The following is a 19,329-nucleotide window of genomic DNA, read 5'->3' on the forward strand; positions in this document are numbered from 1 at the left end:
CTTTGTGAAGATTTGTGTTCAAAATAATATAACAGGAGTGCGATGAATTACCTAGCTTTTACCTTTTTTTGCAATTATTTGTTTTTTTTTTATTGCCATTCTACAACGAAAACCGTAAAACTCAGAGCTCCAAACATCGTACAAAACTCACAAAAATTTAACAAATTCTAAAAAATGTTTCTCAAAATTTTTTTGATCAAAATTTATAGAAAACCGTTTTAGATCTTATTCCATTTAAATAAGGAAAATTGTAAGTTTCAAGTCGTTCAAAATTCTCGTTGATTTTTAACAATGTTTTTTTTCGCAGAGGAAGATGCAAACAAAAATTTCAAAGCTCAACGTTATTTTTAGCGACTCTATTTTACACTTTGTCAGGTGGCACAAAATTAATCATCCAATTATTTTTAAATAACTTTTTTACTAAATGAAAACAAATTAGTTTGAGTGATGGAAATCTTTATTCGAACCTCCAGCTTGCCTATTTGTATCATACAGCTGTCTAGTTCATAAGTGCCAAATGTGACTGATGTACGACACTAAAAATGATAAGCCTTCCGATAGGGTAATTAATTCTGCGCCATTTAATTAATTTCCACACCTTATACTAGTTTTGAATGAACTATAAAAAGTTTTTCTAAAAATTCTGAATAAAAAGTTGGAAATTTTGATTACAATTTTTGCAAATTTTGTGAATTTTATACAAAATTTGGAGTTTTAAATTATATGATTTTTGTTGTAGACTGCTCCATATTTTGTAAAAAAAAAATAAAACTTGGTAATTCGCCACACTCCTATAATTTCGATCACAGTTATATATACGTATCCTTATATATGTAAGGTTCAAGGGCCGGTGTTGGTTTTGAATAAAATACATTTTTTTTAGGAAATTATTGTCATTTCTCTTTACTATGATAATATTGGTATGGCTCAATTACGTCTGGAATAAAATATCGGCCAAATGACCGCCGCGGCCTCGGCGGTACACCTCCATCCGATGGTCCAAATTTTCGATGACACTGAGGCATAATTGAGGTTCTATGCCGTTAATGTGCCGAATTATCTCATCCTTTGGCTCTTGAATTGCTGCTGGCTTATCGACGTACACCTTTTCTTTCAAATAACCTCAAAGAAAGAAGTCCAACGGTGTCTTTGGCGTTTAGGTGTGGTTCACATTCAACATCGGCCCTTGAAATTTAACCACCTTTTATATGTATTTTATAATTTGGGAAAACGTATTATATATACGTAGTACATACATGAACAGATAATATTTAAATACTTACATATGTACAGATATTCAGAAGTATAAATACATGGCTGTGAGCTTTTGGCAAGCCAATTTATTTGACTTACGCACTTTCTGCTTTCAGTTCAATAAATATGAGTTTGAAAAACCAGCTGTCAATCAACAATTGCTGAATTTGATGTAATATTTAAATGTTCAATGTAAAAGTCGTTTGAAGGAATTTTTTCTTTTTCAAAAGTCCACAAGTACTAAAAATTTTATAGCCCGTGGACCCAAGTCCCAAATTACTTGCTTACTCTTGACATGAAATATGATAAAAAATAGAAAAAATTTTTTTTAGCAATTGTCTTCCTTCGGCAGACTACAAAGTACCTACATAAAAATAAAAGCCTTCTTGAAAAATTCATCTGCTATTCAGAGGTGCCTTCTATTTGATGCATTTGCTCGTTTGTATGAGTACATCAACATGCACGCTACAGAAATCGAGAAAAAAACCTAGTCTCACTCTTATAAAATGCGGATTGCGAATTATCGGAGCTGATAAACATAGAGATCTTTTAGGGTCCGATATTACATTTTTACGCACTGGGGCTTAAGGCATTTATGGTATTTATGTTTGTATGTATATTCAATACATATATTTATATACATATATACTTATAATGGTACATATACTTGGACTTTAAATTACATTTTCTTTTCATAGTAGTAATTTTTTTCTAATTAGCTTTTGATTCGATTTGCAATTGGCATGCACTGAGCGGAAACAAATTTAATAACAGCAATAATAATTTTTTTAATTACAACTGACAGAGTAATGTTGAAATAATAATATTTAAATACAGGGCAGTTATTATTTATTATCAGTGGCATTCACGCTACAATAAATTTTGAGAGAAAAAATATATATAAAAGAGAAAGAATTCAAATGTGTGCACATAAATAATCTCATTAACTAATGCATTACTCGAGCTACTAAGCCTCACACTGTTTCTGGTTCGAACAAAATTTGGGAAAATGAAATTTTTGCCACTTAATTTTCGACCACGAAGTTTTGCATAGTTATTTTAAAAGGCTTACCAGATTCCTGCTGAAGGCTTCACAAATATTATTGCGGTAGGAAACAAAAAAAATTGATATGTGAAGTGTATTTTTTTCTGATTATTTCTGATTCGCTTACTAAGCATTTTACGCACCAAATTTTAATATTTGGTTGCTTTTTCGAGTTGGTTTTTCTTAATGAATTTTTTTTATACAAAGGTTTATTTTGGAATTGCTGCTTGTATTTTGTGTTCGTTAATTTGTGCTATAATGTCATCACGTTAATTAAATTTATAAAAAAATCGTTCACCTATATAGCGCATAGTTCACTAATTTCAACAAAATAAAAATAAAACTTGCATGAGAGTAAAACAATGTTCAAGGTACACTTACGGTGTACACAAAAATTTATACATATTTGCCTATGCATTTGTAGCTTACAGCTTGGTGGGAATATTAGAGAAAATTTTACTCTCAGTTCATAAAGTGTGTTGTTGTCGGCGTTATCAGGCGTTGTGGTTGTAACGAAGCGTTTTTTTGCTGGCAACTATAATTTGAACAAAGCTCGTAAATAGAAAACTGCACTAATGCAAAATAAGGAAATTAAAATCATAAAAATATTATTTAATTTAATTAGAAAAAAATATAATATTAATAATAATAAAAGTAATTACAACAGTTAATATAATAGTAAAATGGAAAACACGAAAAAACGTTTACTAGTTTTATGCAAGACTAAATTTTACAGAAAAATAAAATTAAGTGCAAAAAGTACTAAAAATTAAAAGTTTAAGTTAAAGTGCTCTTAGGGAAAATTCGAATGAAAAGTTTAAGAAAGATAAAGAAATCATAATTTAAAATAAAATTAAAAAATTAACGATTTAAAAATGGAATAATATATAAAATAAAAAAAAAAATTTAAAAAAAAATGTATTGTAAAAGAGAAATTTAGAAGATGTTCGAGTGTGTAAAAGTTGTAAAAAAAAAACGCATAGAGAGAAAGTTTTAATTTGCCTGATATGCAAAGAAAACCGAGATCTCAAGCAATCTGAACAAAAATTTAAAAGTCATTAAATGGAAAATGCAGCTCAAAAACTATAACCACTCCTTTGCTATTTAGGAATAAATCTGTTAAGCTTAATTGTCTGAAAAAAGAATCAGTTAATTTAATTATTTAAAATTGTATTTTTTTTACAAAATTTTAATATTTTTTTTTTTAACTGATCGAGAAAAAGTATTTTGTGTGAGAGCAGTAATGCCTAGCAATAAAGGCCGGCTTCACCGAATAGTTTTACATTTATCAGACTGCTTCGAAATAAATTTTTCAAAAATTTATGCACATATTTTAACATGTGGGCTGAAAAGTACCGGGCTTAACAAAGCAAAAATGTTTTTTGTTTTTTCAAAATTAGCTTTATTTATCAACGTAATTTCCATCATAAACAACGCAATCATTCCAGCGCCACTCTAACATTTCAATACCACTTTGGTAGAACGATTTATCTTTGGCCTAAATATGTATAGGCGTCAGTTTCAGCGAAATTTCTTACCGGTGCGCATTTTTTTAGGTGTGCAAACAGTCAGTAGCCGCTGGGGACCAAATCTGGCAATGTTCGAAGTTCAGTTGTTTTGATTGACTTGTGACACGGTGCGTTGTCTTGATGAAACAAAAGAGCTTTCTCATAGTCAAATGTGCATGCAGTATAAAGCCACAAACTTATTTTGATATCTTTACGATTCCAGCTAATTCAGGCAACTTCACTTTTCGATCCTTTAAAACGATTTTTGGTTTTGATTTTCTGTCTTCTGGTGTTAGCGCCTCATTTGGACGTCATTACGTTGTACAGCATCGGTGTCTTTACGACCACGTTGAAGTCAGCAAACCATCGTTTTATTGTTGTTATTAGGCCCGGGACTTTTCAGCCCATGTGTTAGCTAGTTGTGAGTTTTAAGTTGCTGAAAATTCCTGTTGCTTTTTAAAATTTTTTTTTTTTGCTGTCAGTCATGTACAAATTTTTCCATACAACGCTTGACAGCCGGAAGGGAATAAATGCAGAGATCGAGCAGAAAGTTATTAAAAGTCAACGGGAGGAGTTTTCAGTAATTACAATGCACTCTGTTGCGCTTGAATTAATTGAGCTATAAAATTGTGGATAAGAAAAATTGAAAAAAATCGAAATTCGAATGAGAATGTCATACATTTTGTTTTTTGAAATTTCGAACAATTCTACTGAAGCCTATAGTTAAAGAGAAAGTGTAACATAAAAACATTGTTATGCGTATTGTGAATATTGTAAAACCAAATTTTGACCGACTGTAATTAATACGTTTAAGCAATTTTAGTAATTTCACGTTCCGAAGTGTTTTTCATACCCAGGCTGGAAGAATGAACAAAAAAAAAAAAAAATATTCACGGGTTTAAACAATTTTCGGTGCTATAGAATTTGTAAAGCTTTGGAAAATAAAAGCCTATGCGTAAATTCAAGCCTCTGCCTACTTTAAACTTGCATTGAAGGCTGCTGAAGCGATTATTGTATAATAGATACACTTAAATTCTCTATGCAATGCAAAATGCATTAATTTTCAAATAACTCCACTCCAATATTTTGTTCAACAGTCGAAAAGAAATTAAAAAAATTTGTATTTTCACCATTCATCTAATAAAGCATTCATAAGTGAGTCACTTACCTAAACATATTTATGGTGATGAGTGTTTCCGTTATACGTTTGTACTTTCTTACTTAGTGGACAAAGTCGTTTCAATGATATTTAATAAATAATTTTCTCATATAACTACAAATTTTAATTAAAAATTGTGTCCTATTTCAACAAACAGTTCATACAAAAACATTCCCAGTGTAAAAAACGCGTCCCAGTACATAAAAATCTCCGATCCAAAGGAACAAAAGACATCAAGAAAGAACATTGCAAACTAAATACCATAAACTTCATGTAAATTCACATCAAACGCAAAGAAAAACGCTAAAAAGCAATGTGATATTAAAAACAAAATATATTAAAATAAAATTGACCTCATCATAGTGCTTATTGTGATTGAATGTGCATCAAAATCAGTGGAAAAGCGCCAAAATAAAAATAATATCATCGTTCAGAACTATATATAAACAATCCATCAACAAATTAAGCCCGACATACAAAGTTAACTCATCATCAGTCTTAGGAAGCAATAATAACACATACATACTCATATTTAGTTGTATGTATGCATTGAAGTCGCTCGAGCCATCTGCGAATAAACTCATAACTCAACGTGTGCACATAGTTGCAAAAAAAAAAAAAATAAATAAATAAAATAATTCAAGTAAAACATCCTCACATAAAAACAAGCATACCAGCATATCGCAATAATTTCATATTACTTTTATATGCAAGCATAAATCTATATATATGCACGTAACGACAAATCTGACGAATGCTCTCAAACGTCTACATCACCCAATGTGCAACAGCAGTATCCAGCACATCAACTACATAGAACTACTATAGTATTTAGTATGCTAAACTTCAGCAAATAGTATTTTAGCATTCTCATTGGAATCCAAATCGTAATTGACATTTGGCATTTCAAGCATTCGAGGCATCAAACATTGACATCAGTATCAGCGCCAACATAACGACATCTCAGCAAATGTAATATGTGCAAATGTGTCAACACCTAAAAGTACACATCGGCACTTACACGCTCACACATGTACGTAAATGGAATAGAATACAAGTAAAATAAATAATAAGCATCGAAATCAAGTCATCCGAAGTGAGAACTGCAAGAAACGCACAGCATTCACACCATTCAACAGTTGACACTCACAGAGCGGTTATAGCATAGAAATTTATTCATTCATGCATACATATAAATATATGCCGGTATACGTACATACATGTTGTATACGCTCATATATATGTACATCTAAGTGAAGTTAAGACATACGGATCACAGTTCAATAATAATTACGTCATTGCATATTTCATCGAGCTCTAATTGCTGCCGACCAACAACATCATTGCCATTGTGTTTGTAAGTCAGTGAGTCGCTCGGTCGGTCGATTAGTCAGTGAGGCGTCAAAGCAGCAGCAGCCACGGTTCTTCAATCTACATGTCATACATAAAGAACGACGCTGGAGTGCAGCTGAAAGCAAAGGCGATTTGAGTAGTGGGCAACATAGAAAAAACAAAACTAAACAAAAGAAAAGTGTAAACAGCAGCCAGCAAAAGCTCTACTGAAGTTTCTTTTAGAACGGTAAATGGAAAATAAATTTGAGATGAAAATAGAAAGTCATAAAAGAAATTTTACTACAATTTTAAGCGGTTAAGTTTTTGTTTTTTTGATTACAACAGCTGTAGTTTATGCCAGTAGAATAGAGTAGGTACATTAAGGAGTGTCAACCTGCATATCGAAAAAGAAAAAAAAAACAAAGAATGGATTCATATCATAAAACTTGGCGTATTTATTAACTTCCAGCAAAATATTTAAGCTTAACACAAGTTTACCCATGAAGTGGATGGAACTGATAATACCGCTAAAAATAAAGCTTTTCATGAGAATAATTTATGTAGTTACATTAAAAAATGTGTATGATCCGGTAATGTAAACGCAAGTTTCAAAAAAATCTTTTTTTATTTTGTTAATTTTTTGGGGGCTGACTCAAAAAGTATAGCAAATCTTATGATTCTTTTGTAAAAATGAAAAAAAACTCTTATTTTATTTTGTTAATTTTTTAAGGGCAGATTCAAAAAGTATAGCAAATTTAACGCTTCTGTTAACGGTAATTCGATTGCAGTTTTCGTATTAAAATACACTTGAATTAAGTTTGAAATATGTACAATTAGGAACGAACAGATCGTTCTAGAAATGCGACAGAATTACTATTGTACTTATACCTATGTTTGTATGTATGTATGTATGTATATCCAATGGCAAGCAAAATGAGTGCATGCTAATTTTTTTTTAATATTTACAATGTTTTTCGAGTTAAATTGGTTTTGGTTTTTGTTTTTTTTTAACATTGTTCATTCTTTGATAAAGTCATATCACATTTTTAGCTCTTATACAAGAAAGCAGAATTCAGCATAGTTTTTATTTTGTAATATTGTTCATTCTTTGCAAGATGTCATTCCGAACATTTTCACCTTACTTTTGAACTTTTTACTCTGAATCACCGAATTTCAAAAGTAAAAAAAATCTAGGTATGTAGTTTTATAGCCTATTGAATTTTTGTATAGTAAAATGCAAGTTTTAAGCGGCTAAAAAACTGGTTATATTCAAACATAGTTTTGTTGGTTTTTTCCATATTACAAGTAAAGTTATAAAAACTATATTTGATTCTTTTATTGTAATTTTTTTTGCAAATGGTCTTGCGCATCTTCTTTCACAAGAAATTCATTTTTATGTAGAATAAAGTGCAAATAGTCTTCAGAAAGAAAACCCATTAAAAATTCAAGCGATTTTTAGCCGCTTAAATTTGCGCTTATTTTATTAAAATATTATGAGCCATGTTACTAGGTACCCGAAAATTTTCTAAAATAAAAAGTTTAGAAAATTCAAAACTTAGATGAAAACATTTGTACTAAGTTTTGCATAAGGTTTGAACGTTTTATTTGCATGATTTTCGTTAAAGATGGAGTAATATGAAACAAAAAAAAAAAAATCTAAGAACAAACAAGTTTCAACTAAAACAAACATTGTAAATTTTAAAATAAATTCAAAACTCATCATGCACTCAGTTATTTTTGTTACTGTTGTATCAGCATATATATTCCCATACATAATTCTGGAATGCTGCTGGAGTAACAGTCCTTGGCCGAGTATAGACCCGGATCGTTTCGTTAACAAAGACTGAATAGACTGTCGTGGGTACGATTCAGTTATACAGCCACTGCATATACATATGTACAAGTACAATCCAGTGCAACTCACGCATGATATTTGGGAAAATTTATTATTATTATTGTTACTCGAAATTCGACAACATTTTTGAACATTTTTTTGGAAACTTGTAAATAGTCAATCGAATCTTTTCTTCATAATTTTTTCTGTGAGAATTATTGCCATAGATGATGTGCTTAAATAAGCTAATTCTAGAGTAGGTCTACTTTGCTAATAAAAAAATGTTTACATGGACCAGAACTGGTCACTTTTGCTAACAACCGATTGTATGTAGGCGTAGATTGCACTGGTTTTACTAAATTGCTGATCGTCTACTTCGCAGAAGGTGATTCCAGGTAGCCTTAACAAATTTCCGTTACATGTTAGGTATATTATTCACTTTGCCCCAGTTCCAGTCGAAGAGATTTGGTAAGACTATGAGTACGCTAATTACGAGAATATATACCGCCCGGGAACTCTGTTTTTTATAATTTCAATTGGTTTGGTAAAACTTTCCACCTGGCATCTTCATTATTGATTTCAAATGCCTCTATAGTATAACAACATGAAACGGGGAAAATATAATACACAACGGTTTTTGGTTATTTGGTGTAATATTATTTCATAATATTTTGGTATAATTTGATGTTTGAACTATTTTGAATATTTCATTCCGATATTCTAGAATATAAATCAAACTTTTCGATTCTAAATTCAAACTGTGTATAGATGAATGTGAAAGATATCAAAGAAAAATCAAATCAAAAATAAGATATTTTTTCCGCAAGCTAAAACAGATAAGCAATGGTTAAGAGTTCTTAAAATACTATTAAATGAATATTCTGGCAATAGAGAAATATGTATAAATATTATATAAAAGAACTTACTAAATAAAAGTAAACACACCGCTGAAATGTAGTAAAATTTCTTGACCGAATTAAAGTTACATACTTTATTTATTCAAATGACATATCCATTACCATCAAAATCCATTACGTGTAATATACAAATTACAAATCTACATACTCGACAATGTATCGCTCATAACAGGTAATTGAGTACTATAAAATAAGCTGTTGCACCGCGCTTGAAACAATTAGTCGTATTTATAAATAACAGAAATTACATTGATAACATATGAATGTTGGCGAGTACATAACAGAATCAGATTTAACATTACTTATTTTATAAATTACTTATTTTTGTTGCAATATTATTTGAGCAACAATGTAACATCTCTTTACTTAACATTTTGTGAGAGCTGCTCTCAATATTTTATTAACAGATCCGCTTAAGGTGAAAAGTGCTTACATATGTATATGTATTAATTTAAGGATTTTATTACACTCACCGTTATGTATACAAACCATATAATTTAACTACTTTATACTATGAACTTCAAATACATACATATCGTTATATATGTATATATATGAATGTACATGCATATGTTCATCATACACAACTATTTCCTAACTACTCGCAAATATCAATTTTATCGAACACTTGCGCCATTAACATCGGGTTTATCTATCGTAACTACTCACTATATAGTTACATACATACTCGTACATAAAAATCGCACCTCAAATCGATGGAAGTCAATTTTGCTGCTGCTGTGTAAAAAAAAGAAAACAATAATAATAAATATATCAAAAAATATTTACATATCGTTGTTGTTGTTGTTGTCGTTGTCGCTTATACTCGAACTGAAAAAAAAAACTAAAATAAAAACAAAAATTGACCAAAAAAATATCACAAAAGCTCATCTACGAAACCACACCACTTTTGTCAGCAAATTTCACCAATTTGCAGAGATAAATTAAATCATAAGTTTTGAAAGTAAAACTACTTTTTAATAATTCAAGCGAATTAAAAACTAAAATGTCCATTTTCGAATGCATTGAAGTCATTAAATGTACTTAAACGTCACTAAAGTCATCAACATTTCATCGCCACTCTCGAAATGTGCTATCTCACACCTTTCTATGCATCAGAACCATCAACATCTGCAAGCTATAGTAACTAATATTGTTTCGCACCAACAACATTTACTACATCAGTCAAACTCATTGTGAGTGTAACGAATTCGCAACACAATTAAGCAATGAAAAATCAACAATAAAATAATTTTTTATTTTTGTTTTTCTATTTCTTTTCCCTCTCTTTCTCTCTCGCTCGCGTGCTCGATTGATGATCGATAAAAGTTTAAGAGACAAAAAACACCCAAAATAGATTTGCGCACGCCAATGATAAGAAAAATTGTTAGTGCAACAACCAACAACAACAACTACGAATATTGTTAAACAACAAATGAGTAGAAAATCGACGCCAACGTGTAAAAAGACCGTCGAGGACAACACCATAGTTGTCAGTTTCGTGAAAATAGACAACAGCGTATAAGCATTTATACCAGGTATACACGAAAATTGGCAAAAATATCCAGGAAAGAAATATAGAAATAGAAATCCATTAACATTGACTGTGTTAAACAACAAGTCAGAGGAAAAGTGATAAGAGGGCGATTCAGAAGTATCGCAGCTTAAGCAAAATTCAACAAAGCTCGTCACTAGCGACACAACGTGAAAACGAAGCACAAAGTATAACTATAAAACAAAAAGGAATACAAATAATTTAAAATTCAAAAACATCAACATTATTCCGGCCATTAGCAACAACCACGCCCATTTTTTATTATCTTAAATTTAATTGAAAGACTGAAAGCTTAAAGAAGCCACGGCATAAGTACCTATTAAACATTCACATAGAAAATACGCTATATTTGACGCCGTTGCTATTACCGTCCCCGCAAGTTGCTGCAACAAATAGGTCTCAATATGAGCCAACCGAATTCGCCGACAACACTACAGCAACAATTACAATTGCAGGCGAATTGTGCCAGTTCGGTTGAGAGTTTAATGAGCAACGCTTTCGATTTGATTGGTGGCGCCAGTGCAGCGCAGCAATTCTTGAATCATATGGATTTGTACGCACAGCAACAGCGTCAACAGCATCAGCAACAATTTAACTACCTGCAGCAGCAGCAGCCGCCGCAGCAACAACAGTTGCTTTCGCATTCACATATGGCCAAGTCACCGTCCTCATCGCCGACCAATTTCGGTAGTGGTGGGAGCAGCAACAGTAGCAGCCATAGCAATATAACCATCACAACCAATAATTTGCATACAAACTACAATCATCATCAACAACAACAACAACAACAACAACAGCAGCAGCAGCAGCATGCAGTCGCCGCAGCAGCGGCAGCAGTGCAACAGCATTTAGGCAATAAGCATTCCATATCGTTGACATCTTCGCCAATCACATCACCAACAAAATCGATTCTCACACAAGTGGCCGCGGCGGCCAGCAGTGTCGGTGCTGGTGCCGTTAGCGCCACCAGCACAACAACCACCTCGCCGCCGTCATCGTCGCCGCCAACCATTCTAAATAGTTTCAATTCACAACATCATTTTAATTTACATCATAATAATCACCAGATGGATTTGCAACAACAACAGCAACAGCTCCAACGGGAGTCTGGCACACATAATATTAACACCGGTATAAATAGCGCTAATAATAACAATAACAGCCCAAACAGCGAACTGCTTTCGAATAGTGCGTCAATGGGCACAACCACCCCCACCGGTGGTATAAGCCCCAATGGCGGCGGACATCAACATCAACAACAGCAGCAGCAGCAGCAGCACAACCATGCTCATGCGCACGCACTCGCGCAACATCAGCAGCATTCGCACCAGCATCAGCATCATCAGCATGGCAGCAGCACATCACCGTTCAAGCCGCCAGGTTCAGCGTCCTGTTGGTGTTATGGTGAGTTCAGATTCTCTCTGTTCTTTTGCTTACAAACATTTACCACCACAAAACCACCGTAAACACCATTAGCACCACCCACCGCCATCAGCTCGCTGCTCGCTGCTCACAGCATACAGCGGTTGGGTGGGTGTGAGTGGCAGAGCATCATCGCATTGTACGTATGTTTCGCAACATTCGCACTCGCTTCATCACATCATTGCGTTGTCTTGCTTTCGCTCCTAGGCAGACATAGGTGTAAGAAACAAAAACAAAACAAAAAAATAATAATAATAAAATGGGATAAAGATCTGAGAAAGAAGATGATAATAAACAAACGAAAGGAAAATAGAGTATTGAAAGTTTGAAGAGTTTTAAGAAATAAACTTAAAGTGTAGTTAGGTAATAAAAATATCTTATTTCTTTTTACATTCACTTGTGTATACAATAATTATAATTATTTTTAGTTTATGGCTATTTTGCTATTAAAAGGCACTTCTGCCGAGGTGTGTGTTCATGGCACATACGTGCATGCGTACGTGCGCCTAAATACGTGTGTATGTTATAGCACTGTTCGCAGTCAAGTGCAAATAGAAAGCACGTTTCGTATGCGCACGCACACATACGCAGGCTATACAGACTTGGTTTCGCAGACAGAACAAGGTGCGTGCTCGCTGTTACGCAAAATTCTTGTCACTCAAAGTTGAGCTGTATAAATATTCCATTCTATTACAATCCACCTTCGGCTGATCATAAGTAGCTGTATTGGTTTTTGCGCATAAGTGGGTATATCTGTAAGCCTATGGATTTTATTGTTGTTGGCGTGTGTATATGTGTGTAGTTTTGCGTATTTCTGTATATGCAAGGGAAGAACAAATTCTTGCGATTTTTGATAATTTTGAAAAATCACATGATGAGTTGTCGAGCATTAAACTGGGTCGTAAAGAATGAGTTTACTATGTATGGAAATGCGAATATGTTATTTTCATAAACCACTCATTTTCGACAATTCTAAAGCTATATTAAGTACACTTTGATATATCAATATTTTATTTGTACATATGTATGCGAGTATAACATATATATCTGCGAGTTTATAAGTATTAGTATATACCTGTTTGTTTATTACAAGAATTGTCTAGCGAAGAGCGATATTTGAGCAATGATTCGCCGAAAAATATTACAAACAATAATTATTACCTGCTTAAACTATTCATTCCTGATTAAAATGCCATTTATTGCTTAATAAAATCCTCATAATTCAGTCTTTCAAACTTTGCATAAAATTCTCAAAAAATTACCATCAAAATTTCAATTTTTTAATCAGAATCTTTCATAAAAATATAGTTTATTTGTAATAAAAACCTCATAATTCAGTGTTCCAAAGTTTGCACAATTTTCTTAAAAATTTAAGAAAAACAAAATATTTTTTGATGCATTTTTTTCGTAACTTTGTACACAATTTAAATTTTTTAGTTACAATCAGTTTTATAGCCCATTCAATTTAAGTATATTAAAGTGTAAGTTTGAAGTCGATAATAAATGGAACTGATTTTCACATTTTTTTTTGAGAATTTTTTTCCTTATAATCATATGCTCGGAAGTTTAGAATTTTGATTTATAATATATTTGTATAAAAAATTAGCAAAAAAAGTTTAGCAGGAAAAATATTGCAATTATTGTAAAAGGAGTGACCTGATTATGTGAACACAAGCATTAGCCACTGAATACACGTTGCGAGAAACTCAAAATCTTTCCTATTGATATTTTACGCTATTACGAGTAGTATGCGAGTTTCCATGCAAATGCTTACACGTGCATATATGTATTTAATTTTAGCAAGCCTAAAAAATTTAGGTACTCTCAATTAGTGTGTACCTACTTTTTTTGTATTTAACATTTATTCGCCACTCAATTCAAGGTTACGTATACGCCATGTAATTAAGCAAAACCAAACATCTCCTGAGTTAAAATTTGGGTCAAGAGGCGAAAGAGACGAAATTTAAAATCATTATATAATGCAAAGCACAGCTTATAAGCTCGTTTGAGTGTCGAAATCGTTGACAGGCCAAATTTTGGTAATATACTTTGACAAAAAAGGGAAGAGAGTTGAAAATGAACGTATATTAAATAATAATAAACTGAAAATGGAGGTATATTAAATAAAAGGCGCAATGTGTTTTCGTATTTCTTCATGTATTATTCATGTTAAACATAAACGTGGGAATTATTGAATGATATCACTGCAAATGTAATCAAAATGAGACCTGATGTGGTTGGTGTTTTCTTTTAACTAACAGAGAGTCGCTTCCTATGCAAATTTACATGAAGTGAAAGAGAAATGCCAAACTATGCCTTTTGCGGTGTAAATAATTAAACAAACAATTATTTTCAACAAATAACTTTTTATTTGTTATTTTTGGATTTTATTTTGTCTTATAATAACTTGATTTCTAAATAAAAAAAGTTATTCGTTGATGGTGTGTTTTATTTTGACCTTCCCGCACTCCGTTCCTTGTCTGTTTGTATATGATTGGTGAAAACTTATGAATCTTCCGATAGAGTGATTAATTTGGTGCCACCTTGTATATAACATTTACTTGCTTAGGCCTGGCTTCTCCTTCAATGTTGAGCGTATCCATGGTGCTGGATCATTCTACATGCTCCCTGGGTCCGAGTGGGCCCAATTAAGGAAGCAGAGGATTGGTTGCTTACTTCTGTAATTATTGTTAAGAACGTAAATATCTATTCCCACAGCGAAGCGGTTAAGTTATTTTTCTTGTGCTGATTTTTACGTTGAGAAAGTCACATTTATCAAATGTCCCATTTCATATTAAGTAGTTTAGTTTTAGTTTAAAAATCTTTTTTGTTTAAAGTTTTCTATATACTCTTGTCCCCAAAAGTGCTTTACTTCAAGTTGTCTGTAGAAAAAAATTAAGAATATTTTCAGAACTAAAGAAAAAAGCAAACATGATTATGTTTTATGCACTCGCAATTTGTTAGTGGTTAAAAAAACTTTTGAATTATGGTTTAGAAATTTGTTTGAAAATTCACAAATAACTTAGAATATCTCAAAAGCTCATAAATCAAAGCAGTAATATATTTACATTTAAATTTAGTTGCACGAATATTGTATTTGTGTATCTTGGCATGGAAACAAACAAATAAATGTGCTTGAAATGAGCACAAATCTTTAAATATGTTCGTATGTTGTGCATATGTGCATACATATCTACATAAATACGTATATATATATATAGGCACTGGTATAAATATATGTATCTGCTTTTAGGGAAAGTCAATTAGGCGCAAAGTTTGCATATTATATCACACATACATACATACGTATAGTGCTCATAAACATATACATAGATACCTATGTTTATTTATTATCGTCAATTAGTTCATTATGTTCAACGCCAGACCTCTGCAACGTTTCTGTTGCACTACGGAGTAGCAGCGTGGAGATCAGAGAATTATATTTTATACGGTGCACTAGTGGCTGAAAATTTTAGGCGTTCTCATTTATTTCGAAACCACGCTGAATAAGCATAATTTTAAATATATGTGCGTATTATTAAATTTTAGCTTTTATTTTAACCAAATTAAATTTATAATACTCGCACAAATTCCAATGACCGTATGTTAATATATACATATAGGCATGTGTTTATTCGCGATTTTTTGATTGGACTGATAGCATTGCGAGTGGTCCATCCAGGTCTGTTTTGCTAAGAAAGAAGTAGAAGATAACTGTTAAGTGAGTAGTACTTATAATGAAAATTCCTTAATAACTTTACCAAAAATGAGTGGGAGCCTTATTCGATGCTAGATGCGCGGTCACTCTAAGTTTTAGGTTGGTCTACCATATTTTATTTTCAGTTATATATGTAACGGATGGCGCAAAATTAAACGGGTGGCGCAAAATTAACCATTCAACTTTTTACTAAAAAAAAAAAAAAAATATTTTGAATGACGGAAATCTTTATTTTGACCCTTACGTGCTCCATTGCTTGTCTGTTTGTATAGCGCAGCTGTCTAGCTCACAAGTGTCAAATATGATTGCCGTAGGACGATATTTGCAAATATTATAAATTTTTCCATAATTGATTAATTTTGCGCCACCTGTTATATATGGCATTGTGCTGTCTTTCCTACCAAAGCAGCCACCAAGAAACTCAAATTACATAGTAATTTTACTTGTTTTTTTGTGTTTCAAGCGTCAAGCGCCATATATATGCTTGCTGTTTTATTTCTTAATATTACATTGTGTATGTATGTGGATATGTGTAGAATCACACATACATATTCACTATTTATATTGAATAAGTATCACTCTTCTATTTACTTTCAAAAAAAAAATACACCTGAAGATACACTGGCATGAACTTGATTAGTTAGAATTTCCGTGTTTGCAGACGTAAATGCGTATGTACTTGCATATAAATATGTGTGTCTTCTGCTTGCTTATAAAAACACATGTTGGTATATTTGTGAAATATTTAGTGCAAGTAACCAAAAATGTGTTAAAGAAGGGGAATAATTACGCTATATTTTGAATTAAAAAAATGAAAAAAAAACTAAATCTATAGCAAATCTATAGTATGTCGGACAATTTTCTGCTGTATACTTTTCTTTTAACTATAGGGAACCTTTCAACTTAGAAACCAGACAGCAATATGCAAGTTTTATATAAGTTTACCCATCAAACGCCTTACACATTAAGTTTACGTAACTCTTATTTTGGAGACAGGGCATGGCAAATATGTGGATGGCCCGTAGTTGGACGGAAGAGTTGGTGGCGGAGTATTCTGGGAGGATCCCTACATCAAGCTCAAATTTAGGCTTCCGGACCACTGCAGCCGGCGGGGGTAGCCGGAATTAAAGAAGCAGTGGATTGGTTGGTTATATCTGTAATTACTGTAAAATATTGTGTGCTGAACTCGAGTGTGGTGGCGGTTGTTCACCACTTTACTTTTTTGAATATTTAGGCATTTCTGAAATGAAACCTTGTATGTTAAAAGCTTCATTATTATCAAGAATGGAAGGGTTGTCTTCTTTATTTAGAATAAGTCTTTGTCAATAATTGGTTGATTGTGCTTTTCGGTCTCCACTGCGTATGCGCAATTAATCGCTTGCATCAGTTGCTTTTGAGGCAAATTTAAATATCAATTTTACACAGTTTTAAGCGCAATGTATCACATAAAAAACACAAAAAAAAAGAAAGAATTACAAAGCTGATTAAATTTTTTGTATATAAATTAGCATTTGCAATCCATTTAAATGCTAAATATTTATATTTTCCAAGTATTATAATTTTGTTTTGAATTCTTACAGGAAAATCGAGTGAAAAAAATGCATCTGCCAATTAAAATTATTGAAGCAAAATTAACGACAAAAATACTGACACGAATAAATATTTATATATGTGTATATTTTCCAAGACGACTCTTCAAAAAACAACTCAGATTTTGACAAATATGAAATGTATGACCCGTTTTATTAGTCATATTCATCATTTTGAACCGTTTCTGTACAACGCTTACAATTTTAATAGCGGATTTTTACAATTTGTATGCTTTGTTCACCCAAGTTATTTCCAATAGCTCCTTGACCATACTGGAAAAAAGTGGGTCAATTCAAAATAGGTGGTCTTAATTCAATCTACAGAAGCTAGATACTCTGTCTATTTTGACTCAAATTTTTTTTTCAATGCATAAAAGTACTTCATAGAATGTGATAGAATGGATAGAAAGACTTGTGCGTGTTTACCATTCTAATAACAGACTTACATACAATTTTAATTTAAGAACCAATTGACTAATTCAATTCTGTAACTTAAAATTTTTAATTTTTGAACAGCAATCAGTGCCATGTGATTTGGCTTAATTCGAGAGTCTTCATTCAGAAATCAAATATCGCTTTTACCAATTCAGGAAAAAAATTGATCAAATGTATTGGCTGGCTTATTTAGGAATCAAAGTAGATAGAAACACAGACAAAAAAATTCACTTAATTTATGAATCAAAGTGTAAATAAATATAATGGTAAAATAGATCTCAGCAGTACTAGTTTTTGAAAATCCTCCGAAAGTTGTTGCTGCAAGGCATTCTGAAAAATTTTAAAATAGGCCATATATGTACATACATGTGAATGCATATGTATCTATGTAGCTGTGTATATGCGACAGCATTCAGTATTTTTTTATTTACTTACTGACAGTAACATTAAATGCTCCTATGGTACTTAAAAAAACATTAAAGTAAAAAAAAAAATATTTTTAAACCAATTTATTTTCACGCAAATGCAAATGTGTCAAAGTTATTTGGAATAAGTTAAAACACATTATATTTATTTCGTAATTGAAAAACAGAAATATATATTTTTATAAAAAATATCCAAATTTTGTATTCTTCCGAATTTCGTTTATGATATACCTTTATTGAGTTTGTCAGTTCACTTCTACTTCGCTTCGTTGTATTCAGTTGAAAACATAGATAACACGAGCTTGTATGGGTCTGCTAATTGACATAACATAGATAGAACTAGCTGTTGTAGTTTTGCAGTACTGCTAATAATGTGGGAGCAGAGATTAATACGAGTACACTTACTTCCTTCTACATGATCAATAGAACTCAGTTTATCTGGTCGCTTTACCAAAGCTACTCTTCGAGTAGACGATTTCCAAACCCTCTGAGAAGTTTAATATGAAATGTGTGTTAAGTAACGATGGTGGTGGTTGCCACGGCATGTAGTCTGCATTCTTTACCCTAAAATGTCCTAATGCAGCCTGAGTTTCCAGTAGAAGGGATACAATTTGATATTAAATTAGCCCATGTCGCCTTGGTTGCTTTCAAAGCAAGGATTTGAGGATACTTCTGGAGGATGCACACAGCTCAAGGGACTGCAGCCCTAAGTATTGCATTTTGCAGTATTTCATGTCTGCCTTTGATGACGAATATATTACTTACAGTAGTAACAAATTATTTTTAAGTTGATGTCAAAAAGAGATGATGCTGTAAAAATAATGTTGACACTTCTTTGCTGTCTTATGTAATATTACCTTGATAAGATAATGACGTGATTGTCGAAACAGAGTTTATCATTTTGTAAGCGTTACTTTGGCGTTAATCAGTTTTTCCGAAGAACGAGGTATATATTATCATAAGCAAAACAGCTCAGACCTGTCAAAGGGGATGTCTGCAATCAGAGTGTGTCAAGAATGGAAAAGAATGCAGCGGTTTTTGACCAAAAACTTATCTGTGTTTTATACAAAAAAGTCTAGAATGCGGTAAATAATATTTTGATTAAAACAAACCAAATTTTCCATTGAGATAAGAAA

At 32.1% G+C, this 19,329-nt stretch overlaps 1 protein-coding gene across 10 annotated transcripts in view; it reads left to right on the forward strand.

Moving 5' to 3' along the window:
* LOC129235670 (RNA-binding protein Pasilla) overlaps positions 1-19,329 on the forward strand; it is a 151,384-nt gene that overhangs the window by 117,349 nt on the left and 14,706 nt on the right. For 3 of the 10 annotated variants that reach the window (XM_054869636.1, XM_054869640.1, XM_054869637.1), the window contains exons 2-3: positions 5,124-6,545; positions 10,379-12,008. The exons of 4 other annotated variants lie outside the window; for them this stretch is intronic. In XM_054869636.1, the coding sequence (XP_054725611.1) occupies positions 11,009-12,008 (1,000 nt within the window). In that variant the 5' untranslated portion in view covers positions 5,124-6,545; positions 10,379-11,008. The remainder of the gene's footprint in view (positions 1-5,123; positions 6,546-10,378; positions 12,009-19,329) is intronic. 3 more of the 10 variants (XM_054869638.1, XM_054869641.1, XM_054869639.1) reach the window with 3 other exon arrangements.

Source organism: Anastrepha obliqua, chromosome 1 (genome assembly GCF_027943255.1).
Source record: "Anastrepha obliqua isolate idAnaObli1 chromosome 1, idAnaObli1_1.0, whole genome shotgun sequence".
NCBI lineage: Eukaryota > Metazoa > Arthropoda > Insecta > Diptera > Tephritidae > Anastrepha > Anastrepha obliqua.